Source organism: Chlorocebus sabaeus, chromosome 21 (genome assembly GCF_047675955.1).
Source record: "Chlorocebus sabaeus isolate Y175 chromosome 21, mChlSab1.0.hap1, whole genome shotgun sequence".
NCBI lineage: Eukaryota > Metazoa > Chordata > Mammalia > Primates > Cercopithecidae > Chlorocebus > Chlorocebus sabaeus.
The window spans coordinates 116,654,110-116,681,976 of NC_132924.1; the positions used below are offsets into that span (position 1 = coordinate 116,654,110).

General features: G+C 54.0%; 2 protein-coding genes across 10 annotated transcripts; one reads left to right on the plus strand and one right to left on the minus strand.

Moving 5' to 3' along the window:
- Positions 1-10,437, plus strand: ZYX (zyxin). Of its 5 annotated transcripts, none has more exons than XM_007983283.3 (10): positions 1-250; positions 401-620; positions 1,088-1,287; positions 1,431-1,523; positions 1,639-2,160; positions 7,590-7,710; positions 7,823-7,992; positions 8,081-8,259; positions 9,154-9,274; positions 9,891-10,437. In XM_007983283.3, the coding sequence occupies exons 1-10, from the start codon at positions 86-88 to the stop codon at positions 9,993-9,995; spliced, it is 1,896 nt and encodes a 631-aa protein (XP_007981474.1). In that variant the 5' UTR covers positions 1-85; the 3' UTR covers positions 9,996-10,437. The 5 variants fall into 5 exon arrangements, with proteins under 5 accessions (XP_007981474.1, XP_072865558.1, XP_072865559.1 ...); XM_073009457.1 differs by having other exon boundaries at positions 52-243; positions 398-620; XM_007983282.3 differs by having other exon boundaries at positions 123-250; positions 398-620.
- EPHA1 (EPH receptor A1) lies at positions 10,340-27,867 on the minus strand. 5 transcript variants are annotated; one of them, XM_007983276.3, is made up of 18 exons: positions 27,719-27,867; positions 26,582-26,649; positions 20,653-20,934; positions 18,978-19,380; positions 18,585-18,740; positions 17,929-18,273; positions 17,666-17,793; positions 17,266-17,416; positions 16,906-17,002; positions 16,632-16,690; positions 15,710-15,835; positions 14,645-14,830; positions 14,447-14,508; positions 14,136-14,342; positions 13,533-13,682; positions 13,006-13,199; positions 10,943-11,098; positions 10,340-10,859 (listed from the first exon to the last, which is right to left on the minus strand). In XM_007983276.3, exons 1-18 carry the CDS (start codon positions 27,798-27,800, stop codon positions 10,781-10,783), a joined length of 2,931 nt encoding a protein of 976 aa, XP_007981467.1. In that variant the 5' UTR covers positions 27,801-27,867; the 3' UTR covers positions 10,340-10,780. The 5 variants fall into 5 exon arrangements, with proteins under 5 accessions (XP_007981467.1, XP_072865556.1, XP_007981465.1 ...); XM_073009455.1 differs by having other exon boundaries at positions 10,749-10,859; positions 17,666-18,273; positions 19,248-19,380; XM_007983274.3 differs by having other exon boundaries at positions 10,749-10,859; positions 17,666-18,273.

The following is a 27,867-nucleotide window of genomic DNA, read 5'->3' on the forward strand; positions in this document are numbered from 1 at the left end:
AGGATCAGGGCCCCTTCCTGGGGGAGTTTCCTGCCTGGTCCGCCCTTCCCCGCTCTCCCCGCCCCCTCTCCGGGCCGCTCCTTGTATGGTCTGGGCGCCGCTCTCTCCCCGCCCCCTCCCTCCTCCCTCCCTCCTCCTTCCGTGTGTCCCTCCCCGCCCGGCTGGAGGCGGCTCCGGACCGGGACGCAGAGTCCGTGGACCCGGCGCCGAGGAGGCCACCCGAGACGCGGCGCGCACGCTCCGGTCAGCGGTGAGGTGCAGGGAGCGGCAGGGCGGCCCCACGGGGAGGGGGCGCGGGGCGCCGGGAGGGGGCGCATAGGGGTCGCCAAGGGGAGCTGGGACCGCCCGGGGCTCCTGAGCCCGGCTCTGAGCTGCGTAACCCGGCGACCCACCCCAGCAGCCAGGCCCGGCCATGGCGGCCCCCCGCCCGTCTCCCGCGATCTCCGTTTCGGTCTCGGCTCCGGCTTTTTACGCCCCGCAGAAGAAGTTCGGCCCTGTGGTGGCCCCAAAACCCAAAGTGAATCCCTTCCGGCCCGGGGACAGCGAGTCTTCCCCGGCACCCGGGGCCCAGCGCGCACAGATGGGCCGGGTGGGCGAGATTCCCCCGCCGCCCCCGGAAGGTATGCGGCGGGGCTTGGGGGCTGGACCCCAGCGGGCACCGGGGTTGGGGGCACTGTTTCGGGAATCTGGGGATGTCTGGAAAGGTTGTTGCCGAGGGGGCTGGGCGCAGCCACCCTGTCCCGAGCAGATGTTCTTACCTCATCGTGGAGCTCGTGGCTGGGAGCCAGAGCTCCTGGGACCGTTCCAAGTCCCCCGCTTGGGGGTGGGAGGCGGGAATGTGGGGCACGAATCCTCCCCTCCGGGTCCGTTTTCCGAAGTGTAACGGGAGCTGCACCACTCCTCGACCGTGCCCCCGGCCTTTCCTGACCTGGTACTCCCAGGGCGCCCCGCGCCCCGCCTTTGCGTCCCCACACGCTCTGGGACCCTCGAGAGAATTCTTGGGTTAGGGGTTAGAGCGGTAAACCGAGGGGAGCTTGGGTGAGGGGCAGAGGGACCCCGGGCGACGTCTTTCTCCTTGCTACCCCAGACTTTCCCCTGCCTCCACCTCCCCTCGCTGGGGATGGCGACGATGCGGAGGGTGCTCTGGGAGGTGCCTTCCCGCCGCCCCCTCCCCCGATCGAGGAATCATTTCCCCCTGCGCCTCTGGAGGAGGAGATCTTCCCTTCCCCGCCGCCTCCTCTGGAAGAGGAGGGAGGGCCTGAGGCCCCCATACCGTCCCCACCGCAGGTATGGAGGCCTGGGAGGGGCGGCTGCACTGGACACCCCCAAGGCGAGGAGAAGAGGGCCCTTTCTTACCTCCCCTACACCTCTGCCTTGGGGGTGGGGGGGATGGAGGCATGGAATAGGTGCTCTGACCTCTGACCCTCCAGCCCAGGGAGAAGGTGAGCAGTATTGATTTGGAGATCGACTCTCTGTCCTCACTGCTGGATGACATGACCAAGAATGATCCTTTCAAAGCTCGGGTAAGGGACCTCAGAGTAGGAAAAGCAGGGCCCAGGGCCAGAGAGACAGGGGATAGAGCTATGGAGGATGGTGTCCTCCTGACTGCGTCTCTCTTCCCTCTCCCACCCCTTGCAGGTGTCATCTGGATATGTCCCCCCACCAGTGGCCACTCCATTCATTTCCAAGTCCAGTACTAAGCCTGCAGCTGGGGGCACAGCACCCCTGCCTCCTTGGAAGGCCCCTTCCAGCTCCCAGCCTCTGCCCCAGGTTCCGGCTCCAGCTCAGAGCCAGACACAGTTCCATGTTCAGCCCCAGCCCCAGCCCAAGCCTCAGGTCCAACTCCATGTCCAGTCCCAGCCCCAGCCTGTGTCTTTGGCTAACACCCAGCCCCGAGGTCCCCCAGCCTCATCTCCAGCTCCAGCCCCTAAGTTTTCTCCAGTGACTCCTAAGTTTACTCCCGTGGCTTCCAAGTTCAGTCCTGGAGCCCCAAGTGGATCTGGGTCACAGCCAAATCAAAAATTGGGGCATCCCGAAGCTCTTTCCGCTGGCACAGGCTCCCCTCAACCTCCCAGCTTCACCTATGCTCAACAGAGGGAGAAGCCCCGAGTGCAGGAGAAGCAGCACCCCGTGCCCCCACCAGCTCAGAACCAAAACCAGGTAAGGGATGGTGATAGGACAAGGCTTGGGACCTGGGTGCTGGGGCGGGGCTGAGTCAGGAGCCAGAACAGAAGCATGAAGGTGATTGGAGAGTCAGGGTGGACACGGGGGTGGCGGGATAGGAAGTTTCATCCTCTGAGGTTAGCCTGGTGGAACAATGGTAAGAAAATGCTCTTCTGGAGGAGAGGCCTGGCTGGGTGTGGGGCTGGGTGGGGCCTGGCTGGGAGGGCACAGAGAGCACAGGCTCTGAATTAGGAGGATCTGGTGGACCTTTCCTTGCGCCTTTACCCCAGAAAGTTAAAGGGAGGGATGAGATCACCAGTCCCACCTTGGTTTTTCCCATTCTTGGGTCTTGAGTTAATCTCCCTGCTCCTCTGAGCACTCTTTCTGCCTGAGGGCTTGGAGATAAGAGTCAGCCCCAGTAAACACTGGCTGAGCCAGCATCTACCACGTGCCAGGCACTGTGCTCTGTGCTCAGGAGGGTAGGACATGGGAGGGAAGAGATCTCTGCAAGAAGCTCAGCCTTCAGGTGTCAGATAGACCTGGAATGGAATTCCTGGTTCGGGCTTCTCCCAAGCCCTTAGACTGGGCAAGTTAGGTGAACCCTGAGCCTCAGTTTCTCAATCTTTAACATTATCTACTCCATACAGTGGTTGTAAAGATTAGGTGAGCTAATAACCTAGAGAGTGTTGGGTTCTGTATCTAGCACATGAACGCTCAAAATACAAAAGCTGTAATTACAAAATGGTTCTTGCCTTCTAGTTCAGGAAATAAGACCGTCCAATTTCTGGTGACGATGATGCTGACGGTCATCTAGTCCAAGCATCCATAGAGTCCACTGATAGTGTGGATGTCAGCTTACATACAGACACAGCATAGGAAGAAATGCCAAGGACCAGTAAGCTTTGCAGAATCCTGTGAGTCACAGGCACTCAGACCAGGGAGTCCACTTGGGGCCTGGCAAATTAGGAAAGGCTTCGAAGGATGGGCAGGACGTAAGAATCCGGAGAGGAGAGGGATGTTTGGAGAACAGAAAGTGGAAAATGATGGAGCTGTACTTGGAGAGGCAAGCGGGGCTGGAGGGCGTAGGAGGTGAAGTGGCTCACCCAAGGAGCTCTTGAGCACTGGAGAGGCATTCATGATTTTTGAGTAGGTGTGGGGTGGGTCAGGAGGGCTGGTGAAAGCAGTGTTTTTGGAAGCTTTCTGGAAAGTTTCACCAGCAGAGATGTGTATTCGAGGGAGGTCAGTGATGGGTATGAGTTCACTTTTGGGCAATAGTAATATTAGCTGCAATGAATATTAAGCCCCGCATGTGAGAGCTGTGTGCCAGAGCTGTTGGGAAGGCACAGCCTCCAGGACTTAGCCAGGGATAAGCAACTGGAAGACAAGGGTGAGGGGAAGAGGAAAAACAAAGTCTCCAGGGCGATTTGGAGATTGGGGGTGTGGGCGGATGACAAGATTGCTGACAAAATAGAGAAGTCCAGAAGGGGAAATGGTTTGGACAGGAAGAGGAGGGGTCCAGCTGTCAGCGTATTGAGCAACAGGTCCCAGGAGGTCTTTCAGCTGGGGCCATCATTCAGTTAGAAATTCAGGGCCAGGTTTCAGGACAGGGCCAGAGATGTCTAGCATAGTAGTGGGACACAGTGACACTGTGACGCTGGAGGATCAGGGTCGGAGCTGAGGAGCTTCCCAGGGAGTACAGACAGCAGGGACCGGGAGGTGTGGGAAGAAGAGTCAGGAGGAGAGTCAGGGCGCACTTGGAGAAGAGAGCTGAGCCCTTCAGCGGGGTATTTGAGGGAGTGAGGACTCAAGGCTAGAGATTAGACTGTTGGGAAATCGTCACCGGTCTTGGGATGGCCTGTTTGTGCCCTGTAGTGGGAACACAATGTGAGGAGTTGAGGAGAGAGTTGGTGGTGAGAAGTGGGGCTACTGGTGTAGCCTGGTCTTAAAGATTGGCAGTGAAAAGGACTAAGGGAAGGACTGTGTATCAGTGATGTGAGTGTGGGGTGTGTGTGTGTGTGTGTGTGTGTGTATATGCATATGTGAATATATGAGTGGCGTGTGTGTGAATGATGTGTGTGTTAGTGTGTGGGTGTGGGTATGGTGTATGTGTATGTGAGTATATGTGCATGTGTGAGCATGAATGTATGAGTGGCGTGAGTGTGGTGTGATTGTGTGAAAGTGTGTATATGAGTGTATGTGTGCATGTGTGAGCGAAGGTGTGTGCATGTGTGAGTGGTGTGTCAGTGTGATGTGTATATGTGTCATTGTGTATATATGTGTGAAAGTATGCACAAGCAAATGGGCACATACATTCATTGTGTATATATGTGTGAAATTATGCACAAGCGAATGAACACATACATTCATTGTGTATATATGTGTGAAAGTATGCACAAGCGAATGGGCACATACATTCATTGTGTATGTGTGTGTGAAAGTATGCACAAGCGAATGAACACATACATTCGTTGTGTATGTGTGTGTGAAAGTATGCACAAGCGAATGAGCACATACATTCGTTGTGTATGTGTGTGTGAAAGTATGCACAAGCGAATGGGCACATACATTCGTTGTGTATGTGTGTGTGAAAGTATGCACAAGCGAATGGGCACATACATTCGTTGTGTATGTGTGTGTGAAAGTATGCACAAGCGAATGGGCACATACATTCGTTGTGTATGTGTGTGTGAAAGTATGCACAAGCGAATGGGCACATACATTCGTTGTGTATGTGTGTGTGAAAGTATGCACAAGCGAATGGGCACATACATTCGTTGTGTATGTGTGTAAGTATGCACAAGCGAATGGGCACATACATTCGTTGTGTATGTATGTGTGAAAGTATGCACAAGCGAATGGGCACATACATACTTTCACACATATACACACAAGTGGTGTACGTGTATATATGTGAGTATGTGAGTGGTGTGTGTGGTGTGGTATATCCCTTTTTTTTTTTGAGACGGAGTGCAGGCTGTCGCCCGTGCTTACTGCAGCCTCCACCTCCCAGGCTCAAGCGAGTCTCCTGTCTCAGCCTCCCAAGTAGCTGGGATTACAGGCACGTGCCACTACACCTGGCTAATTTTTGTATTTTTAGTAGAGACGGGGTTTCACCATGTTGGCCAGGCTGGTTTTGAACTCCTGACCTCAAGTGATCTGCCCATCTCGGCCTCCTGAAGTGTTGGGATTACAGGCGTGAGCCACCGTGCCTGGCTTGGTGTGGTATATCTGAATGTGAGTGTGCATGTGATTGGTGTGTGGGATGGTATATGTGTGAGTGTGAATGTGTGTGGTATATGTGTGAGTGGTGTGTGGTGTATGTATGTGTGCATGTGAGTGGTGTGTGGGTATGTATGTGTGAGGGTGTGTCAGTCTGTGGTGTAGTGTATGTGGTTTTGGCAAGTTAGGGGAGAAGGGCTCGAGTACGTGTGTAACCCGGGGAAGCAGGTGATGGAGGGTGAGTGTTGTGGGAGAGCAGGGTCAGGCTGCTTCGGTCCTTGGAAGAGATCTTGGTGATGTCCCCTCCCCCTAGAGGCATCCCAGACAGCAAGGACAGAGTGGCTGCAGTGTGGATAGGAAGGACGATGACGGAGCTTAAGCTGGCTGGCTTCCATGTCCTCAGCCATGTGGGAGGTGAGGTCATGGTGCCAGCAAGCGGGTGAAGCAGGTCGCGGCTAAGGAGATGGAGAGGTCTAGAACAGCTGTTGTGGGAGGTCGTGCGGGTGCTGCAGTGTTGTGAGCTCATTCTGCAGTGTTCAGCGACCTCTCCACTGCTTTTTGCAGCTTGGAAGCAGAAACGGGAAGCGGGCGGTGGTGTGACTTGGGGTTGGAGACTGGGCCGGATAGCTGCGGGTGGCTGCAGGTGCGCGGAGGGACAGTGAACCTTGTAGGAGTACATGGTCAGGGGACCAGGCTGGGGCATGGTGGACAAAGTCCAGGGGTGGGTTGCGGGTGGGGGAACTAAGGCTTTTCTGGGTTCGCGTAGTAGGTGTGGACGGGGAAGAGGAGAGGCAGATCATGACTGGCAGGGGACTTGGAGGTAAATCTGAGGTCAAGGATGTCCCATGATGGACGATGACTGAGTTGGAGGGAAGTTTGTTTGAAGCGGTGGCATTGGTGTAGGCTGGCAGAGGGGACAGTTCTGGATAGAGGGTCCTGATGAACGGGGATACCCATGGGAGGTGATGCACATGAGGATTCTGTGCTTCTGAAGGAGGAGCCGGGCATTTAGAATGGCACTGGAGAGCAAGGACTGACTGAGGCCCTTCACTGTGTCCCCAAGATGCCAGGAAGGGAAGATTGGCGGAGACAAAGTTGGAGTGAGTGTTCCAGGGAACAAGTCAGTTAAGAGATGGCAGGATCGTAAGGGAAAATGGCTAAGATCTGGGGAGTTGGACTTCTATGGACGCACGCTTCACTGGGCAGAAAGGATGCAACTCTGGATACAGATGGGGGTCAGGGTGAGGGGCAGTGAAGCCAGGGCTGAGGGGAGAGGGGCTATGGGAGGAGGTAGCAGGGGAGCTTTGGAGGTTCCAGGTGTTACGGGAGTGAAGGCATCCGCACGTAGCACACTTGGTGATGGGGACACGGTCCTGGGTAGGCTTTTCCAAACATAGAGAAGACCTACCCAGTGCACTTGCTCCTGTGGGCGTGTCTCCTGGCAGTCCTGGTGCAGGTCAGACAGACCCTCCTGGAGTTCTCAGGGTTACCTCTCAGGGTTACTGGCAGCGCTGTCCTTCATCCACTCCCCACCCCAGTCCCCAGGATCCCCTAAATGGAAAGGTTGGACTGGCCTAGGGGACGGCCTTTGGACCTTCTCTGAGGCTACTGGGGAGGGACCTGAGTAAGGTAGCCCAGAAGTCCCTCGCTCGAGGGACAGGGTCTCTGTGTGGGGGTGGGGCTGGGTTCTTGCAGACAGCTCAGTGGGTTTAACCTGCAATTCCTGCCTGTGTTGTATCCCCACGCTGACAGGGGCTGCTCAGCAGCAGGCAGGCCGGGTAGGTGTGTGTGCGCGTGTGTGCACGCTGTTGCGTGCCCCTGTCCCATGGGGGTGATGTCCGAGCATGCTCTGTGGAGTTGATGCGTGGCCCTGGAGTGTCTGGTGCTTCAGTGACCCGAGCTGCTGTGTGCGTGGCCTCCGTCTGCTCAGTCATTCTGGCCTGTCTGTGACTGCTCAGGGGGTTTGGGCAAAGCGGGCGGAAATGTCTTGCTGTACGAGATCCAGGCTTAGGTCCTCTTCCCCTGTTATTTGTGTGGTGCTGGGGATGGCAGGGGTAGGGGGACAAGGGAGAAGCTTTAAGGGTCAAGCCTGAGCATCTGGGACATGAGCTGGGAGCTAAGTCGTCATCGGAAGAAGCCGGGTAGGCTGGCCTGGGGGGGTGGAGGCAGCAACCCTCGAGAGTGTGAAGAAAGTGTTGGGATTGCAGGTGCGCTCCCCTGGGGCCCCAGGGCCCCTGACTCTGAAGGAGGTGGAGGAGTTGGAGCAGCTGACCCAGCAGCTAATGCAGGACATGGAGCATCCTCAGAGGCAGAACGTGGCCGTCAACGGTGAGCCCACCCCACCGGGACAGCCCCACCCTGCCCCCTATCCGAGCGGGCTGATACCTCACAGCCCTACATACTTCCTTCTATTTACTTCTGTCTTCTCCGGCTTTCCCAGAACTCTGCGGTCGATGCCATCAACCCCTGGCCCGGGCGCAGCCAGCCGTCCGCGCTCTGGGGCAGCTGTTCCACATCGCCTGCTTCACCTGCCACCAGTGCGCGCAGCAGCTCCAGGGCCAGCAGTTCTACAGCCTGGAGGGGGCGCCGTACTGTGAGGGCTGCTACACTGTGAGTTGGGCTGTGCTGGGCAGTCAGGCCCTGGAAGCTGGCTGTGGGGTGTTGGTTCCCTGCCAACCTCCTCCTGCTGCCTCCTCAGGACACCCTGGAGAAGTGCAACACCTGCGGGGAGCCCATCACCGACCGCATGCTGAGGGCCACGGGCAAGGCCTATCACCCGCACTGCTTCACCTGTGTGGTCTGTGCCCGCCCCCTGGAGGGCACCTCCTTCATTGTGGACCAGGCCAACCGGCCCCACTGTGTCCCCGACTACCACAAGTGAGGACCTGCCATCTGCCTTCTGGGCTCCTGCTGCGCTTGGTCTGGTAGTCACCCTAGCCTCAGGACAGCCCCAAACCCTTGGTGTTGCTTTCTGGTCCCATGTCCTGTGTGTAGACAGCAGGGACCAAGTCATCTGGATGTAGCTGTCCAGGGGCCTTAGGCCTGGACATGGAGTCCTGCTGCTGGCTGGTCCCTCCCTCGCCCTTGATCACTGAAGCTTATTGTGTGTCTATGTCAGCATTTCGTGAAGTGTGCTGGAGTGACTTCATGTCACACAGGCTGGGTTCTAAAAGTTCTTCTGGAGATCAGCTGTTTGGAAATCTGGTTTCTCCCCAGAAACAGTGTTTAGAAGGTGACTCCTTTTCCAGGCTGACCCACAGAACCTCAGTGCAGCTGTGGGAACAGTGCAGAATCTGACCCCCACCTCCGACGGGGTGTTTGGGCAGACACTTTTAGGATTCCACCTGGGGTGGCCACCACTTCACATCCCTCCACAGTGCCAGGCAGTCAGGGCAGAGGCAACGTGCGTTGGGGTGGGAGGATTGGGGGAAGGTGAGGGTCAGGGAACCAGGATCGGATGTGGGGGGTACCTCAGGGCTGGCTTTCTGCAGGAGCTGCAGTGTGAATGGGACAGTAAGGATCTAGTGGGAGAGAACACCGTGGCAGGTGTGTGGGGGGCTACCTTGCTTTGGGAGAGTGACTGGTGAGGCAGGAAATTCCTTTTGATGAGGGCCAGTCATGGTGGCTCAGTCTTAGGCCCTTCTGGTGAGCTTCCTCCACCTAGACATGCAGGGCAGAGAAGTCTGCCTCCTGACTGCACAGCCTGGCTTCTGTGTGTGCACACAGGGGATGAAAGCCCTGGCTAACTGCTGGCCCTTTCTGCCCCTTCAGGCAATACGCCCCGAGGTGCTCCGTCTGCTCTGAGCCCATCATGCCTGAGCCTGGCCGAGATGAGACCGTGCGAGTGGTTGCCCTGGACAAGAACTTCCACATGAAGTGTTACAAGTGTGAGGTCAGCCATCCCTCTGGGCTCCTTGGGCTGGTTCCGACCAGGAGGTGGCGGGAGATGCTGCTTACCAGCTGGGTGGTGGAAAGCGCCAGCATTCAGGAAACAGGGCTGTGATTTTGAGGGTGGCTCATGGCGGCAGCCCATCTGCCCTGCCTGAATGCTTCCTGCCGCTGCAGGAAACAGGGCTGTGGGACTTCTGAGGTCACTTTGAGTCATGGATAAGCCAAGAAACAGGACAAGCCAATAGGAGGGAAGGGCATGGTGTTTTACTGTGGTAGGGGATGGGGAGACAGGAGCTGAGAGAAGAAGTCTTCTAATAGAGGTGAGCCAGGATGGAAGAGGCCCCCAAACCTCTCTTTTATTAGGGCGGTGGTGGGCAGGGGAGCAAACACCTTGGAAGCAGTTCTACCCACTGCTTGCCCTCCTGCAGGAAGGTCCTAGTGGGTGACTGGAAGTAGGATAGGGATGGGGAGTTGAGTGTGGCTGGAAAATGCGATGACACCAGCTGTGAGCCACGAAGCATCTTTCTAATTCCACAATGGAGCTGCACGGGGTGGGGTAGGGTGGAGCAGAGCAGGGGCCTTCTGGTCCAGTGCCCCTCACCCTTCCTTCTTCCCAGGACTGCGGGAAGCCCCTGTCGATTGAGGCAGATGACAATGGCTGCTTCCCCCTGGACGGTCACGTGCTCTGTCGGAAGTGCCACACTGCTAGAGCGCAGAGCTGAGTGAGGACAGGCCCTCTTCAAACCGCAGTCCATGCCCCTTCGTGGACCACCCACACTGAGACCACCTGCCCTCACCTCAGTTATTGTTTTGATGTTTAGCCCCTCCCATTCCTGACCCCAGTCTAGCATCCCAGGTGCCCTGACCCAGGGCCCAAGATGGCCTAGGGATGCAGGATCCCCACCCTGGGGTCTAGTCCTCGCCCATCCTGCAGGGATTGCCCACCGTCCTCCAGACACCCCACCTGAGCGGGGCACCAGGTTTAGTGCTGCTGCTTTCACTGCTGCACCCATGCTCTCGGCCAGCCCCCGGAGCAGCCTTTGTACTCTGCTTGCGGAGGCTTGGGAGATGCCCTGACCCTCCAGGACATTCCCACCCTCCCCCGTGCTGCCAGGTTGTAGCTATAGCTACAAATAAATAAATAAAAAACTTTGTTTTCCAGAATTCTCAGTAGTCAGCTCTTTTGTAGTGCCTACAGCCCTCGTGGGTGGGATGGAGGCAGAAAATCAGTTCCTGTTTATTTACAAAAATATATATGTGTATGTATGTATATATATTAACCCCTCACCTCCCTCCCATGATCATCCTTTTACTTCTACCCCCACCTCCCTTTTAAAACAAAGAGGTTTTCTGGGGTGCAGAGCAGGGTTCTCCTGAGAGTGGGCAGGAGCAGCACCGAGAGCCCAGTCTGGCAGGTTGTGAGAAGGGGCGCAGGGAGTGACCATGAGCGACCTTGGCCCCGTCCTTGCTCCTTGCTCCCTGATTGGGTGTGGGGTGAAAGGAGGGCTCAGTCCTTGAATCCCTGAATACTGCAAAGAATGCGCTTCTGGTGCCCGGGCAGTGTGATTCCCATCTGCGTCAGGTCCCTGTGGGCAAGGAAGGGTGGGGGCATGAGTACGGAGGCTCCACCCCCACAGCCCTCCCCTGCCCAGACAGCCCAGCTCCTTACTCAGCGGTCAGCTCCAGCACACACTCCATGGTGTCCAGCCCAGCCGAGTGGAAGTGCAGGATGTAGCGTTTCATGCGTATGGACTCGAGCCACTCAGAGACGCTTCGATACGGGATCCCATCTGAGCCGCTCAGGCTGGGCAGGCGAAGAGTCACCCTGTGGGATATGGGCTCGTCGGTGACACGGGAGTACTGGGGCTGATCTGGTGGGCCTTAGCCTCTGAGCATCAGCCGCCAGCACTGAAGTTTGGTGTCTGGGCACAGAGATCATCTAGACTGTGGATTGACCCCACCATTATCTCTGAGCCCATTTCCTGGCCCATTTCCTGGTGTGCTCACAACAGTGGACTGGCTGACAGTCCTGCTATGTCGACAGACCTATGGAAAGGGACTGCCCTGGAAGCCCCAACAGAAGTGGATCACCAGCTTGTCTCCTGCTGGAGTGGCCGGTTCTGGGCACCTGACTGGGGGCTGGTTAAGACGTGGAAGTCTGTCTGAGAGGAAGCTGAAGGTAGAACAGAGGCCCTGGCACTTGGGCGTGGTCCTGCCTTTTTTCATAGTGGCTGCTTGAGTTCTGGGAGCAGTCCTTCCTCACCACCTTCAACTTCGGCTGTTATTCTTGCACTCTGACACCCACAATACAATGAGTGTTCCTGTACTAAAGCTCACCAGAGCCAAAAACCATTAGCAAAGTAAATCTGCTGGGGGAAAAAATATCCAGCATTCCAGAAAGATTAGCACATGCAGTCTCCAGTGTACGAGGGAGTTGCGCTCCAAAAGATAGTTTCAAAAGTTGGGACTTAGAGCATGTTTTCTCCCAGAAACAAGGTTATATATGGTGGTTGGATACAGAGGTCAGTTGGCCACGCTGGCTACCCAATAAAGCACTTGAAGTACAGCCTTGCCTGTCTCCCTGACCTGAGTGCCCCACCCACCCCTGCCCATCAGTTCGTTCTCTACATTGAGGCCGTATTTTTGGTAAAATACAACTCTGACCGTGTCCCCTCCTGTGGAGAGTTTTTAAGAATTCGTTCTCTAGGCAAGGCCAGGTGGCTCACACCTGTAATCCCAGCACTTTGGGAGGCTGAGGCGGGCGGATCACGAGGTCAGGAGTTCAAGACCAGCCTGGCCAACATGGTGAAACCGTGTCTCTACTGAAAGTATAAAAATTAGGCGGGCATGGTGGTATGTGCCAGTAATCCCAGCTACTCAGGAGGCTGAGTCAGGAGAATCACTTGAACCCTGGAGGTGGAGGTTGCAGTGAGCTGAGATTATGCCATGTTACTCCTGCTTGGGTGACAGAGCAAGACCCCCATCTCGGGGGAAAAAGAAAAAAAGAATTGGTTCTCCTCACTCAGGGTAAAGTCCAAACTTCTCAACAGGGTTGGTCCTCTTTGTGTTGACTCTGGTTGTCTCTCCAGCCTCATGGATGCTACTCCTAAAGACGATGCTGCAGTCATCCTGCACTATCGGCAACCTACCAGCCCTCAGCTCCCCACAAACTAGCCATGTGATCCAGGAGCATTCCCAAACCCTGCAAGGCTGCTCCTGCCTACCCTACCCCAGCCTGGCTGCCCAAGCTCCCTGGAGCAGGTACCAGGTCATAAGTGCAGCTGTATCTCCAATGTCCAGCAAACAGCTTGCACCAGTCAGTCCAAAACTTCGTGAATGGATGACCCTTTCCTCCACATGCAGAAATATTTCTATGGGGAAGAGGATGCATCCCAAGACTGGGCCACAGTACAACGCAGTGGGATTGGCAAGGATGGCTCCAGGAGTGTCCTAGGTGAAGCAGCCAGAGAAGGGAAAAGATGGGACCCCCAACCTTGAGCCCAGGTGAAGTGAGGGAACTGGGGCCCAGCTGTAACTGATTTTCTGCAAATAAGCGTGATCTAAAGCTGACCTCTTGGACTCTTCCCCAAGGGCATGTCTGTGGTCTTGCCTCATACACTGGACTTGGTCCAGAGCTCCCCAGGCCCAGCACTCGGAGGATGTGGCTGAATGCCCATTTCCACTCTCCTAGCACTGCTTCCGGGTTCCCTAGTCCTTTCCCCACATGGTTACCTGGGGTCAAAGTTGGCAATGGTCCGCAGGGAGTGGGGGTTGGCAAGCACTTGTTCCAGATGTGCCTGAAGCTTCTGGAAGTGTGGCCGGCGGGCACGGTCATATGCCCAGCAGTTCTTCATGAGCTCATACAGAGGGGCAGGGCAGTCCACAGGAGGGGGCAACCGGTACCCATCCTCAATGCTCTTCATAACCTGCACGGCAGGACAGGAGGATGCTCTAGAGTAGCAAGCTAACCTGGAGGCCCATGAGAAACCAAGGGTCATACAAGATAATTGCAGTGGAGATTTTAGGCAGGATGGGAGGAGGTGGGAGGGCCAAGATGGGAGGATCACAGTGGGAGGATCAGGGTGGGAGGAGTAAAGAGAACAGGGCATGAGGTAAAGGACCAGAGGAGCCAGGAGTACAGAAAAACCAAGGGTCATCAATAAATAAAGACATTTGCAGGAAAAGGCCATGGGAGGACCTTGGGAGGGAATAAGAGGTGTGAGTTGGAGATGAGATGAGGAAGAATATTCTGGGCTCACCTCCTGATTGCTCATCTCCCCATAAGGCTTGTCCCCAAAGCTCAGCACCTCCCACATCACAATCCCAAAGCTCCACACATCGCTGGCCGTGGTGAAGATCCTATGGGCAATGGCTTCGGGGGCTGTCCAACGGATAGGGATCTTTCCTCCCTAAGAAGGCACATGGGTCAGGGACGGAAAGTTATAGTGTCCACCTGAGCACGAGTCTTTTGCTTATTTTATTTTATTTTTATTTTTATTTTTGAGATGGAGTCTCCCTCTGTTGCTAGGCTGCTGTGCAGTGGTGTGATCTCGGCTCACTGCAACCTCCATCTCCTGGGTTCAAGTGATTCTCCGGCCTCAGCCTCCCGAGTAGCTGGAACTACAGGTGTGTGCCACCACGCCTGGCTAATTTTTTGTATTTTTAGTAGAGACGGAGTTTCACCATGTTGGCCAGGCTGGTCTCGATCTCCTGACCTCGTGATCCACCCACCTCATCCTTCCAAAGTGCTGGGATTACAGGTGTGAGCCACTGCGCCTGGCTGAGTCTTTATGCAGGTGACTGTGTGAATGGCATGTTATGGGACAATGTGAGTGTGCATTGGGTTTGTACCGGGCTCTCACCTGAGTTTCATATGTGCCATCAAAGTCATCCAGGAGGCGAGTCAGGCCAAAGTCAGACACCTTGCAGCACAGGTCTTGATTCACCAAGATGTTCCTGGCAGCCAGGTCCCGGTGGACATAATTGTGATTACTGAGGTAGTTCATGCCAGATGCTATGCCCTGCAGCATGGCCACTAGCTGCCCAGGGACCAGCTGGTCCTCCTGCTCCTGTAGCAGGGTGAGCGGGTGAGTCGGGATGGGCCGGGTCTCCTCCCAGTGCCCAGGGCACCATGGTGTATCCCCCTCCCCAGCTAGTCCTCTGCCCTCCTCACCCTCAGGAAAGCATCCAAGGCTCCATTCTCCATAAATTCTGTGATGATCATGATCGGCTTTCCTGAGACACAGACACACGTATCACACTCAGAAGCAGGCTTCCTGCCCCTGGCCGCACATCCTCCCTCCACTTCCAGTGGTTTCGCCCCTCCTTCCTGCATTTCCCGCCCCCAGCTGAGGGAGAGCGCTCCTCATACTCTTTGTGACGACGCCTTCCAGATGCAGAATGTGCGGGTGGCTAAACTGGCCCATGATAGTTGCCTCTCGAAGGAAGTTCCACCACTGGCCACCTGGGGATGTGTCTTTTAAGGTCTTAATGGCCACAGTCTTGCAGTCCTGGCTGGGGAGCCTCAGGGTCCCTCGATAGACTTCCCCAAACTCCCCTGGGTAGAAAGAAAATAGGCTGTGGCCCGATGCACTGCAGGGCTCCTCCAGGGGACAGGCAGCAACTCCTCCAGTCCTCCAGCCCTTTTCTTTTCTGGAGAATCAGAAGCATGGAGTGCCCTTCCCGGGACAGGGCGTGGGCTGTCCTTCCTGGGGAAGGTCAGAGTCTGGAGCTGGAGTGCGATGCTGTGACCTGTTCGCCACTGTCTCCCAGTGTTTGCACAGTTCTTGGCTCACAATAGGTGCTTGGTAACCAAAGGATGAATGAACCCTGTGGAGCGGGACTAGGCCGTGCTCATGAAGAGCAAGCTAGTCTGGGGCTAGTACCCAAGTAGCAGGGACGCTGGCTATGGCCGCCTCTCTTCTGTGAGCTCCTCTGGTCCCAGCTTGCCTGGCTCAGCTGCACAATTGGCAAGGACACCACCAAGCTTTGTTCTCCACTGAGACCCATTTCCTCTGGTGACCCAAGGGATCAGGGCAGCCCAAGGACACTGGGCCTCTGATGGGGTGGAATGCCAGGCTAGGGAGGGAATGGCTCCTACATTTGGGCATTATCAGAGAACATCCGGGCCCTCAGCACAGCAACACTTCTGTGGATGAAAACAATGTGTTCAATGCCCTTTATCAGAAACTCCAAAACCACAGAAGCAAGTGTGTAGGAGACAGGGGTTGCTCCAGGGCACCTGATGAGGGGTTTTTAACAAGAACACAATGGTTCAAAGAGGATACAGAGCGGAGCAGAGAGTGAGTCCATCCGGTAACTCTTGGACCAGAGAAGCCAGCTGGGCTCCCCAGAGAAGCGCTGGAAGGAAGGGGCCTGCTGGTGGCTCTGTGCTGCCCCACAGGGGGGTCCTGCTGCGGTGCACAGCGGGACTCACCTTCTCCTATGACAGTGTCCACCATCAGCCACGCTGGATCGAGCTCCCGGGTAAAGTCCAAGGCTCCCTGTGCGGGGTCCTCGTATGCCTGGAGGTCCACATAGGGCTTCAGCCACAGCTTGTCCTCTATGGGCAGAACAGGGGGTTGGGGAGTACCAACATCAGGGCTCAGGAGTATGGGGGTCAGGAGAAGGCCCAGCAGCGGACCATACACTTCTCCACACCTCCCTGTTTCCCAAGGTGACTCCTGTTTGGGCTGAGGTGGGAGAAAGTCTCCATTTAGCAACTAAGCCTTTCTTCTCCCTGTCTATGCTCCAAGCTCCGCTGTCCTCACTCCACAAGGTCCAGGGTGGTGGCCAGGATCCAAACCCAAAGAGCATATTTGCTGCCTGAGTTGCCCAATCTTCTCAGCGGCCAGTCCCCACACCACTCTGGTCAGTCGCACCTCGTTCACATTCCCAGACAGAGCCGTGCCTGGCTCCCACCCCGGTTGCCCAGATGGACCACTCACTCTCCCCTTTGTGGGTCACCTAATGAGGTGACAAGCAGGAAGCTCATAAGCCTCTGAGGACATCAATCCTCCTCCTGCCTGGCCTCGGCCCACAGGCCTGGCCTCCAGGATGTGGAGGGCTGTCCAGAGCCCAAGGTGACAAGACAGCGGCACCAGCAGCGAACGGACACTAACAGATAATTGCATCAGAGCCACTGGGGGCCATCAGTACAAAGTTAATTAACCAAAGTTAATTAGGTAGCAAAACACAAGAGCTCTGGGGACAACAAACCCCACATGTCCCCCCAGAGTTGGCCTAGCAACTATGTCCCTTGATCCCTTCCCAGTGGCACCTCCCAACACACACACACGGACACACACACACAGGTGTGCACATGCATGTGGGGACATACGCAGGTGCACCCGGCTCACCTCGATCCACATCGGTGGCGCGGTCACGCTGCCTCTGCTGCCTCTGCCGCTGGGCTCTCCTGCGGGGGTTGGGGACCAGCTCCTTCAGGGCCCCAAGACCACCTCAGGGGTCCGAGGGACTCTGGCTGAATCTTCCCCAGAAATGGGGAGGGAGTGCAGGATGGGTGTGAGGACTCACTGAGCTTTGGTACTAGGGGATGGGAGGGTCATTGGGGCTGTAGTCAAGGGCTTCTGACCCAGGGCTGGTGGTTGGGGAGGGGGCAGGAGCTGGCACCTGGACCGGAAAACGAGAATCCCCAGCAGCAAGGCTGCACCAAGCAGCAGCCCAAAGATGACAGCTACGATCTCTCCTCCAGACAGGCCCCTGGACACTGGAGGCACAAAGGGGTGAGGAAGTGTTGGGACTCACAGTCCGTAGAAATGACGGGGGTTAAAGGACAGGGCCCTGGGTACACCTAGGGGTCAGATCTTTCAGTGTGCATCAGATCAGTGTCTGTCCCCTACCCCCAGAAGAAGGGAAAGTGTGTGCATGTGTGTAGAGGAAGAGGAAGGGTCGCTATGTGGAACAGGAGCTGAGTTGCCTCAGTGGGGCAACAGGTGTATGTGTGTTGGGGCAGAACACAAGATACCTCACCTGGTGGGCTGGTCCGAAACTCATGATCAGGGGAGAAAGGGCCAGGACCCAGTGGGGTCAGCATTCGGACTCTGACGATGTATGTGGTGTCGGGCTGCAGCTCTGTCAGCAAGACCCTGGGTTCTAGAACCATTTGGTACCGTTCTTCATCCTGTGGGTTGGAGGTGCATTAAGCGGGCAGTGTTGAACCTGACCTGGGTGGATGTGATGGACAGCATCAGAGCACATAGGGAGGGGCTGGAGAGCAGAATGGTTATGACAGGGTTCTTCACAGCCTTTTGTCCTGAGAAAGCCACACAGTGGACTTCGGGTGGATTCCTCCCACCCCACATCCCAGGCTAGGAATGTTGGGGTGTGCCGGGCATGGATACTGAAGACTGTCTCTCAGTAGTATCCTGACCTGGTTCAGCACGTGCAGCTCATAGCTCAGGTTCCCCCCAGGGCTTCGGGGCCGGGACCCCGCCCAGGTCAGCTCAAGTTGCCTCGGTTCTTTCTTCACCAGTCTCAGAGACAGGCCCGACAGTGGCTCTGGGGGTCCGGAGGGATAAGGTTGGATATGTAAGGAAAAAGGAAATAACCTTAGTTCTTGCCCACCAATTTGTCCCTGTGGTCTTGAGCCCTTGTTAAGCCAGGTCCCTGTCCCAGCCCCTCTCAGCCTCTCACCTGCATGCCCCATGCTGATGCTGACTGAGGTGCTGGCATGGCCAGAGCTCCCCAGCCCTGACACTCCATTTTGGGCTTCCACGTTAAAGGTGTAGTTGGCGTAAGGTTCAAGGCCACTGACATGCACTGCAGATGTGGTGAGCCCCCGGGCCCCTGGCGAGAAGTGCACGCCTACCCCACAGGGCTGGCAGGGCCCCCCGTCCTGCGCTGTGCCCTGACACTGGGAACACCTCACACTGTATCTGACATCCTGGCGTCCCCCCATATCTGCTGGGGGTTCCCAACGCAGGGAGAGCTGAGTCCCTGATGCCGAGGAGCTCAGGTTTTGGGGGGCTGAGGGGGGACCTGTGGGAGAAGAGGAGCCATCAGTAGAAGCCAACCGCGCTGTCACCCGAGCTGCTGATCCCCGGCCTCCACCACCAGCCAATCCTCGATGTCCTCTGAAGTCCTCCTAGGGAGATTTGATTTCTACTGGGTTTGACTACATCTTTGCATTCTTCTAGGGAGAGCAGGGTGCCAGGGCAGGGGCTAAAAGTGCCTGACACCCTGGACCATCTCCAATATCTGACAAACTCTGAAAAATCCAACCCTGACAAAATCTCAGCAAAGATCCAGCCCCTCCCTCCAGATGGTCACGCCCCACCCCCTGGACTCACGTGTGCATGCCACCTGGGGGCCCTCCCCAGGAGCTCTGTAATGGCCGCTCTCACAGGTACAGATGGTGGCCCCCTCAGACTCAGCCGTGCTGTGCTGGGGGCACGTGAGACAATGGGGTGTGTCCATGTCCGTCCGGTAGGAGCCGCTAGGGCAGGCTGGAGAGAGAACGCAGCAGAGCAGTGGTTCTGTAAATGTTTTTACAGGCAGAACCACCACCACCCCTTCCTGCCCCAATCCCTTCTACTGGAAACATCTCTGCATGTGTGTGTCTGCTGCTCTGGGACACTCAGGTTAAAAACCCACTGAGGCAGAGCTCTGGCCTCCTTCTCTGCCGGGGTACTCCTGCAATCCTCCCGAGTGGTTCCTCAGGTTCTCACCACCTCCATTCTTACCAACACATCCCTTGCCACTGCCACCTTCCTCATAGCCAGGCTCACAGTGGCACCGTCCTACAGGCACCAGCCACTCGCCATCAGGGCTGCAGTGCATGCGGGGTGCACCTGAGGGCCTGGGGCTGGCCTGCGCGTGGGGCAAGCAAGTCCCTGCCACTTCCACCAACCCAGCGGGGCCAGGCAGAGTGTCAGGGAACTGGGCCAAGCCATTCAGGGTCTCAGGACAGCGCTGGTAGAAGACCCGGACAGACACCAGGGCCACACAGGCACCTGGGTTGTGGAAAGCGAGGTAGAGGCCACGGCGGGTCAGGTGGCCCAGGGAGCAGCGCTCCACATTCAGCTTCATGGAGCCAGATGCGAGGTCTCGAATGGTGAAGCTCTGGTCTGCAGCCACCGTGGTTACCTGGGTAGAGGGTGGGGAAGAAAGGGGAACAATGGCAAAGTCCTGCTTCTTTCCCCCATAACACAAACAATTGTTTGCTTAATACTTTACACAACCATGAACAATGAGCTTTGTATGTGTGAGGTGCCAGGCTAAGCATTTATGTGCATTATGCTATTTAGCTCACGCAATCCTCTTATGAGGCAGGATGGCTTATTGTCTCTATTTAATAGATGAGGAAACCAAGGCTAATAGAAGTTAAAGACCTTGTATAAGATCACACAGTGACCACATCATGGGGCTAGGACTGGAATCCAGGCACTGGGACTCTACAGTCCGTAAAATTTCTACTATTCAGAAGCATTCCCTAAACCCAGTGCCAATAACATGATCAGTTATAGAGCATGTCATTATCAATTTCTTACTAGTAACAAATTTTACAACATTTTCTCTTTGGAAAGAAACAAGAGCACATCATATCATACAATGCTCCTTCCTCTTCTGCATCCCAGGATGTTTTTTTGAGTAGGAAAGAAAGAGATGTGTTAGAGAGTACTAGCCTGCAGGGAATTGTCTTGCTACGTGACTCCAGTGATACTAAGGGAGTAGGTTGCTTACGAACATCACGGGTATCGATAGGAAAAGTCTGAATAACTCTGTGCTACACTTCCCCCCTCCACCATGGCATCCTGTGATCTCAGTGGATGCTTATAAAAGCCTATAAAATAGATATAGCTGGCCCTATTATTGTCACTATTTTATGACTAGGCAACAAAAGCTGGAGAGGTTAAATGACATCCCCGAAGTCAGGGCACAGCAGAAAAGGTACTCAAATCCAGCCCTTCTGATTTCCAATGCCACATTGTTCTTTTTTTCTTTAGAGACAGGATCTTGCTCTGTTGCCCAGGCTGGAGTGCAGTGGCGCAGTCACAGATCACTGCAGCCTCAAACTCCTGGGTTCAAGTGATCCTCCTGCCTCAGTCTTCTGAGTAGCTGGGACTACAGGTATGGACCACCATGCCCAGGTGATTTTTAATTTTTTGCAGAGATGAAGTTTTGCCATGTTGCCCAGGCTGGTCTCAAGCTCCTGGCCTCAAGTGATCTTCCCACATCGGTTTCCCAAAGCACTGGAATTACAGGCACAAGCCACCATGCCCAGGCCTCAAGTGCCAAATGCTTTTCATGATTCTACCTGTGCACCCTCTTCCTGTCTCTGCAACCTTCTCTGGCACCCAGTAAGGAGCCAGGTAGGGATCTGCACCAGGACCCAGATGGCATGGAGGGAAGCAGCACCTTCTGGAACAAGGGCCGTCGGAGCTGAATGCCCACATCCTGGTCACTTTCCATGTACAGAAGGTTGAAGGTCTCCTTGCAGCCCAGAGGCCCGGCTCCCCCAGGGAAACTCTTGCAGTCCCGCAAGGTGAACTGCAGCTCCACGTGGACCCGGGAAGCCTCCTCCCCGCGGTAGATCCAGTTGGAGCGAAGCCAGTGGTCAGTGTCTCTGCGTCCTTGCACTGGGCAGTCCTGGTACATGTACAGGGGTGTTCCATTCAGTATCTGCTGCCGTTCACTCCACTGCAGGGAGGGAATCAGAGTCAGGGACCAGATCATCGCCTGCTCCCCAAACCCTTGGTTTTTAGAGCTGATGGAGAAGCAGCTGTGTCAGAGCCCCTCAGGTTTATACTACTTGTCTTGCCTCTCCCCACCCCTCAGTTCTGGGACAGTAGACTGAGTGTTTAGGGTTGGGGATTTATTTGATTTTAAGATGGGTAAGACAATAATCCCTTAACATCCCCAGTTGATCCTGGTCCCTTCAGTTAGTCTGGTCCCTTATTTCATCAGCAGAGCTGTCAGGTACCCCCAAGGCAAAGCTCATTTACAAAACCCTTCTGTTTGTTCAAGAGGATATTGATGAATTTTTTTTGTTTTTCAGAGACAGGGTCTCGTTCTGTTGGCCACACAGTGGTATAATCAAAGCTCACTATAGCGTCAGACTCCTGGGCTCAGTCTCTCAAGCAGCTGGGACTATATGTGCCTGCCAACACACTGGGCTACTTTTTTTTTTTTTTTTTAAGTAGAGATGAGGTCTTACTATGTTGTCCAGGCTGATCTCAAACACCAGGACTCAGATGATCCTCCTGCTTGGCCTCCCAAAGTGTGTGAGCTACCACACACAGGCCAAGATTTATTTTTAATTATTAAAACCCCTTAGATTTGGAGGGTAAGAACAAGCACAGAACTGTATAGGGGATTCTCACCTTCTCCAATATTTCAATTATAGCCATCATCAAAATCAACAATTGACAGATTTGGCTGGACTCCTTGATACTATCTAGTTTACTCCCCTTAACTTTTTGTTTGTTTTTTTGAGGCAAAGGTCTTGCTCTGTTGCCCAGGCTGAAGTGCAGTGGCACAATCTTGGCTCACTGTAACCTCCGCCACTCAGGTTCAAGCGATTCTCCCACCTCAGGCTCCTGAGTAGTTGGGATTACAGGCATGCACCACCACACCCAGCTAATTTTTTGTATTTTTAGTAGAGACAAGGTTTTGCCATGTTGGCCAGGCTGTTAGCTTCTTCTATCTGAAAAGAACTTTTAAACTTAGTAATATTAATGGCTAGCAGTAACATAGTGCTTACTGTGGCCCAGTCACCAGTTTAAACACTTTCCATGAGGAAACTGAGGCACAGGGAGGTCGAGTGGCTTGCCAAGGTACTCAGCTAGGAGAGGCAGAGCTGGAAAATGAGCCAGGCATTCTGGGCTCCAGAATTCATGCTCTTAATCATTATACCTCTGTGTGCTTATTGTGAAAAGTCAAAAAGTAAAGACACAGAATAAAGTTTAATTCCCTCACCCTCATCCTTCCACTCTCATTCTCAGAGGAAGCTACTCTCAACAATTTTTAGCAAAACTTTCCAGACCATTTTCAATGCCTCCAGAGAACTGCTTAAATGTTTCTGAGTTTTGCTTTCAACACAGGATCATACAAGTGTTATTTTGTAACCTACTTTCTGTTTTCACAAATAATAAGTATTTGAGGGCTGGAAGTGGTGGCTCACGCCTGTAATCCTAGCACTTTGGGAGGCCGAGGCAGGCAGATTCCCTGAGGTCAGGAGTTCAAGACCAGCCTGGCCAACAGGGTGAAACCCACCGTCTCTACCAAAAATATAAAAAAATTACCTGGGTATGGTGGCACCTGACTGTAATCCCAGCTACTTGGGAGGCTGAGGCAGGAGAATCGCTTGAACCCAGGAGGCGGAGGTTGCAGTGAGCCAAGATCTTGCCACTGTACTCCAGCATGGGCGACAAAGCGAGACTGCCTCTCAAAAAAGTCTTTGAAAGATAGCCACAAAAGTGTATATAGAGCTGTCTTACTTTTTTTTTTTCTTTAGCAAATCATAAGTAATACTCCATTGTAGAGAAGGCCATAATTTATTTAGTCATTCACCTATTGTTGGACATTTAGACATCTTCTAGTTTTTTTTTTTCTTTTTGTATAGATTGCTGTAAGATTTCCATGGAACTGCCATATCAAAGGGTAGACATACTACAAGTTTTACAAGATACTGTCAAATTGTCTTCCAAAAAAAGTTTATCAGTTTACACTTCCACCAGCAACACAAGAGGGTTCATTTTCTCAAAACTTCATCAACATAGAATATTAATAACCTTTTTGCTTTCTGCCAGTCCGAGGGTCAAAACACAGCTTCTTAGCATTTGAATTTACATTTCTTAGAGGAGGAAGTTGTAGATTTCTCTTCTGTTCATTGGCTATTGGCATGTTTATGCAATTATCTGTCTCTAACCTTTGCATGACATTCTATTGTCTTTTGATTATTCATTTGGATGAGTTTTTTTAAAACATATTATAGACATGAATCATTTCCTTCAAATGTATGTTGCTAATATTTTCTCCCTGTCTTCCATACCAGTTAGCTTTGCTAATGATGTTTTGATGTGGACATACATTCTAAATTTCTTCCATAATCACATCTACAGTATTTCCCTTCATGATTGCCGGGTTGTATATTTTACTTGGGAAGTTTTCCTACCTCAAGATTATCATGATCTATGTTTTCTCCTAAAATCTGTGTAGGTTGGCTTTTAGGTTTAGATTTTAGCTTTCTTAGAATGAATTTTGTGTATAATGGAGAGATATATCTTTATATTTTTATTAAAAATGATGCATATTTATCTATCAGTTTATTAACTAGTTGTTACTTTCCATATTGATTTGCAATTCCAATGCTATCACACACTAAAATTTCATATATGTCGGCTTGTTTTTGGACTTTCTATTCTGTCCCATTAACCTGAGTGACCTTGTGCAAGCCATATGTTTTAGTTATAGCTGATGGTTCTGATATCTGCTTGTCAGAGACAAGTCTCCCATTTCATTCTTCAAAAACTCTTCTCAACCATTCTTAAGTATTTCCTCTGTCAGATGAATTTTCAAAAGCTCTCAAATTCTATAAAGTATTCTACTGATATTTTTGTTGCAACCCCATAATTTAATGCAGAATAGACTGAGGCCCTTAGAAAGTTCACTTTCCCCAAGTTTTTACTCCATTGTAATACAGGGGCCCTCATCACTACCCTCAGCTCTGGGAAAAGGCAAAAAAAATCACTAATCAAAAATTTGGGGTGAGGTGGGGCAGAAACAGAAGCTGCTATGAGGCACATATTTCTGCATTATGTTAGGGTGTTCAAAGATTGGGCAAGGGGTATCTAAAAGGCAAGGAAGCTGGAATGAGAAAGGCACCAAGAGTCTGCTCCTAAGAAAGGCTGTGCTGGGACAGCCCAAGTGGAAGGCACTGCGGGGGTCAGGTGGACAGGGTGGCGGGTGGTTAATGTGCAGCTCATTAGCCAGATTGCGGCGGCTGCAGCCGGAGCCAGGAGAAGCAGATGTTCCCAGCTGTGACTTCCCTCTCCCAGTTCCAGCAGTGACAGATGGGCGAGAGCCAGCTGTCCAGGGTCAGCAGTAAGGATCCTTTTGCTTATCACTCAGGCGCTGCTGGCTGCCACATGGGTGCATTCTGGACCTGAACGCCTGCATGCGTGTGTGTGTGTGTGTGTGTGTGTGTGTTTTGAAAAGATGGGGAGAAGGAGGGGGACAAGGTAGATAGTGGGAATGTGTGACTCCTGGCTGTCTCCTTGCCCTCTCAGCATGCAGGACTGTTTTGTCTGAGCTGAGAAAGGGGCCTTGCTGCCATTCCAGTCAAATTAGGGAAGAGTTATTTGGGTGGAGGTGTCAACGGCCCAAGGAAGGCCCATGGGAGCCCGCAGATGGACCTGCAGCTATCACTGTGGGTGATTAGCTGGTTTATGAGGTAAGTCACCTAATAGGGCTGGATCTTCCAAACGGCCCCTCCTGGAGGATCCACTATGGTTTAGTCTATTAGCTCTAATTACAGGCTACTCTGTGGGAGAACAGAGAACAGAGAATGGAGCCAGGACTGTAGGACTCAGAGGGAAAGAAAGCAAGTAACCCTGACCCCAGAAACAGAGGCTGGATTGAAGTCTCAAGTACTGGGGTAAGGAAGGAAACCCTGAGAGAAGGGGTTCCAGAGCCAGAGTTGTAGATGCTCCAGTAATTTAGGCAGCCCCCTGTGGCTCTGTGGCCAGCTGTGCTGCCGGCAGAAAGGGTGCTGTGAATTGTCAAATATATATTTGGTCTTTGTTCTCATTTCCTGGCAAACAACCCCTAAAACGCTCAAAATCCCCAAAGCGACAAATGTCTTTTTATATGCTAATGAGCTGACTGACGGGGATGGGAACTAGACTGGGGTCAGGGAGGCCTGAACCTTGTGATTGGAGTTGGGACTTTCAGCCCCACCCCCAACTTGCAGGAAAGGTAAAGGCTGAAGGTTGAGCTGATAACCAATGGCCAATGATCTAATCAATCACGCCTATGTAATGAAGCCTCCATAAAAGCCCAGAGGGACACGGTTTGGAGGGCTTCTGGACAGCCAAACATGATTAGGTCGCTGCAGGGTGGCTCTCCTCCTTCACATATACCTTACCCCATGCAGCTATTCCATCTGGTGTTCACGGTATCATCTGTAATATCCGTTATCATAAGCCAGTAAATATAAGTCAATGTTTCCCTGAGTTCTGAGCCATCCTAGCAAACTGATTGAACCCGAGGACGGTGGTCAGGCAAACCTGATTACATCCGATGGAACAGAAGTATAGGTGACAACCTGTTACTTGTGATTGGTGTCTAGAGGGGGGCAGTTTTGTGGGGCTGAGCCCTCAACCTGAGGCTATCTCCAGGTAGATAGAGTAAGAACTGAATAAGATTAGAGGACACTCAGCTACTGTTCAGTGAAGAATCTGCCAGAGAGCTCACTGCAGGCAGGAGGAATCCCTCCACGCATTTTGGTGACCACAGGTCACCGAAGTGATCTGTGTTGAGAGTGCAGTAGGAAAAAATTAAGTTTGATTTTTCGTACATCATCAGAGGTGCTCTCTGCATTTGAGTCTGAATATGCTGTCTCAGACTCACCCCACAACCTGTTCACTGAGTCTTAGGACCATCCAAGGAAGGAAGGGAATTGGAACAAGCTCTGACACTTTCAAACAGCTGGAATGCTTGGTGTGCATGGAGCCAGCCTGAGGAGGTGTGGAGGATGAGCTAAGGGCTCAGAAACGTTTAGGGGAGCAGCTTTTAACTTTGGAGGAGTCAAAGACCCTTTGAAGAATCTGATGAAAGTTTTGGCTGGCCTCTCTAGGGAAAAAAAAAATGCCCGCTTACATATACAGAATTTACAGTACACTTTCATGGGGTTTCCCCAGCCCCTGAAACTTATCAATGCGACTTCATTGGGATGAATGGATCTCAGATTGAGGATGCTTTTCTGCCTTTTCTGTCCCTCCCCAAGCAAAGCACTGGTCTCAGTCTTCAACTGTCCCCAGCATGGTGCATTCTCTCCCTGGGTATGTGAGCTCCTCTCCCCCTCACAAGTATCAACTTGTATTCACAATATTCCGAAGTATTCACTGGAGGAGCCAGGCCATTCAAGCGTTCATCTTGAGGTGAATTCTGACCCCCCCACCCCTTGTCCCATTCAGGAGGCTCTGACTCAGCCTCCTCTCCCCCTCCCTGAGGAGACACTTCCAGTTTTTCCTGCTCTTTTCTCTGTTCCTCCACCCACCTCTCCACCCCATTTCCCACTGGCCTTCAGGAGTCTTCCAAGATCCTTCCCTCCCCTGACACTTACCCCATCTTTTGGGGGATCCAGCAGCCAGCCCAGCTCTCCCTGTGCCTTGCTTGTGTCCATCAGAGTAACTGAAAGTGGGGAGAAAAGAAGTCTGTCACCTCTGGGGGAGGAGGTGCCCCTGTAGCTCACATTCCTCATTCTGGGGCCCCAGCCCCAGGCTGCAACATCCTGTTCCTAAAAGCTGTGACTTCCTGAGGCTTAGGGGAGAAAAAGGGCTCAGGACTGAGGAGTGAAGAGCTCCAGGGATTTCACTCTTTCTGTGTGTGAAGGAAGGAAGGCAGAGTGGGACAAGGTTTGGAGCGCTGGGTCTTCCACCAAAGTCAATGCAATAAGAGCAGCCCCACAAAACTCTCAGTTACCCGGGCTGCTGCGGCCTGGGGCACCCATCAGCTGCAGGATTGGAGCGGGTGGAGGGCAGGAGGAGCTCACCTATCCTAGCCAGGAGTGGGCAGGGTGGACCGGGGACCTCGGAAGTGGTTTCGTGGGTAGGGAGGCTCACCTCCAGTGTCCGAAGCCTGCTTTGGCCTGACCTGGCCAGTGATCAGAACCGTGAAGTGGGGATAAGAGGCACAGCTCGCTGCCTGGGAAGTGGTGGGGAGTAGGGCCAGACAGGGTGTTCCAGCTTTCACATGGAATATTCGCCTCGGACAACTGGGAACCCCTGTGGCGTCAGTCCTAACCCTTCCCCCGGAGGCGGGTCCCTCTGTCCCTGGCCTAGGTTGGCAGGAGGCGACTTGCCACCTTCAACTTCCAAGGGCTCAGATCTCTGGGGTGGACACCTGAAGCTGGGACTATCTGGGAATGCAGGCAGCGGTGCGGGTGCAGGTGCTGCTTCCTAGCAAGGGTCAGGAACTCCCTCCTCACTCCCGGGCGCCGATGGCTGGCCTGTGGGAGTTGGGGTGACTGACCCGGGAGAGCAGCCGCTTGGGGTTAAAGACCAAAGATGGGCCTGGCCAGTCGACAGCCCGGCGGTCGGGCACAGCGAGAGAGCTGGCGAGGGTCTCGGGGAACAGGGCCTTCTGAGGAACGCCGGCTTCTGCAGGGGGGTGCTGGCCTGGCCCCGGGAGGGGGTGGGGGCGCGGGGGTGGGGGCGTGGGGGGGTGGCGGGGGCGGGGGCGCGAGGGCGGGGGTTGGTACCTTCCTTGGTGCGCGCCCCCGGAGGCAGCGGGGTGCAGAGCAGCAGCACCAGCCCGAGCCCCAGGGGCCAGCGCCGCTCCATGGCTCCGGGCCGGGACCTGGGACAGCGGCCCGGACGGCAGGGTCTGGTCGCAAGGGACTGGGGGAGC

What these genes read in the sequence shown, in the direction of transcription:
- EPHA1 (XM_007983274.3), bottom strand. Translation starts at nt 27,800, where the DNA reads ATGGAGCGGCGCTGGCCCCTGGGGCTCGGGCTGGTGCTGCTGCTCTGC. An exon ending in CGCCACCGATGTGGATCGAG is followed by an intron (nt 15,836 to 16,631) that starts GTGAGCCGGGTG and finishes TTCTGCCCATAG; the next exon opens with AGGACAAGCTGTGGCTGAAG. An exon ending in GTGCTGGAGCTGACCGCTGA is followed by an intron (nt 10,860 to 10,942) that starts GTAAGGAGCTGG and finishes CCTTGCCCACAG; the next exon opens with GGACCTGACGCAGATGGGAA.
- ZYX (XM_007983283.3), top strand. Translation starts at nt 86, where the DNA reads ATGGTCTGGGCGCCGCTCTCTCCCCGCCCCCTCCCTCCTCCCTCCCTC. An exon ending in CAGCTCAGAACCAAAACCAG is followed by an intron (nt 2,161 to 7,589) that starts GTAAGGGATGGT and finishes TTGGGATTGCAG; the next exon opens with GTGCGCTCCCCTGGGGCCCC. An exon ending in TGTGTCCCCGACTACCACAA is followed by an intron (nt 8,260 to 9,153) that starts GTGAGGACCTGC and finishes CTGCCCCTTCAG; the next exon opens with GCAATACGCCCCGAGGTGCT.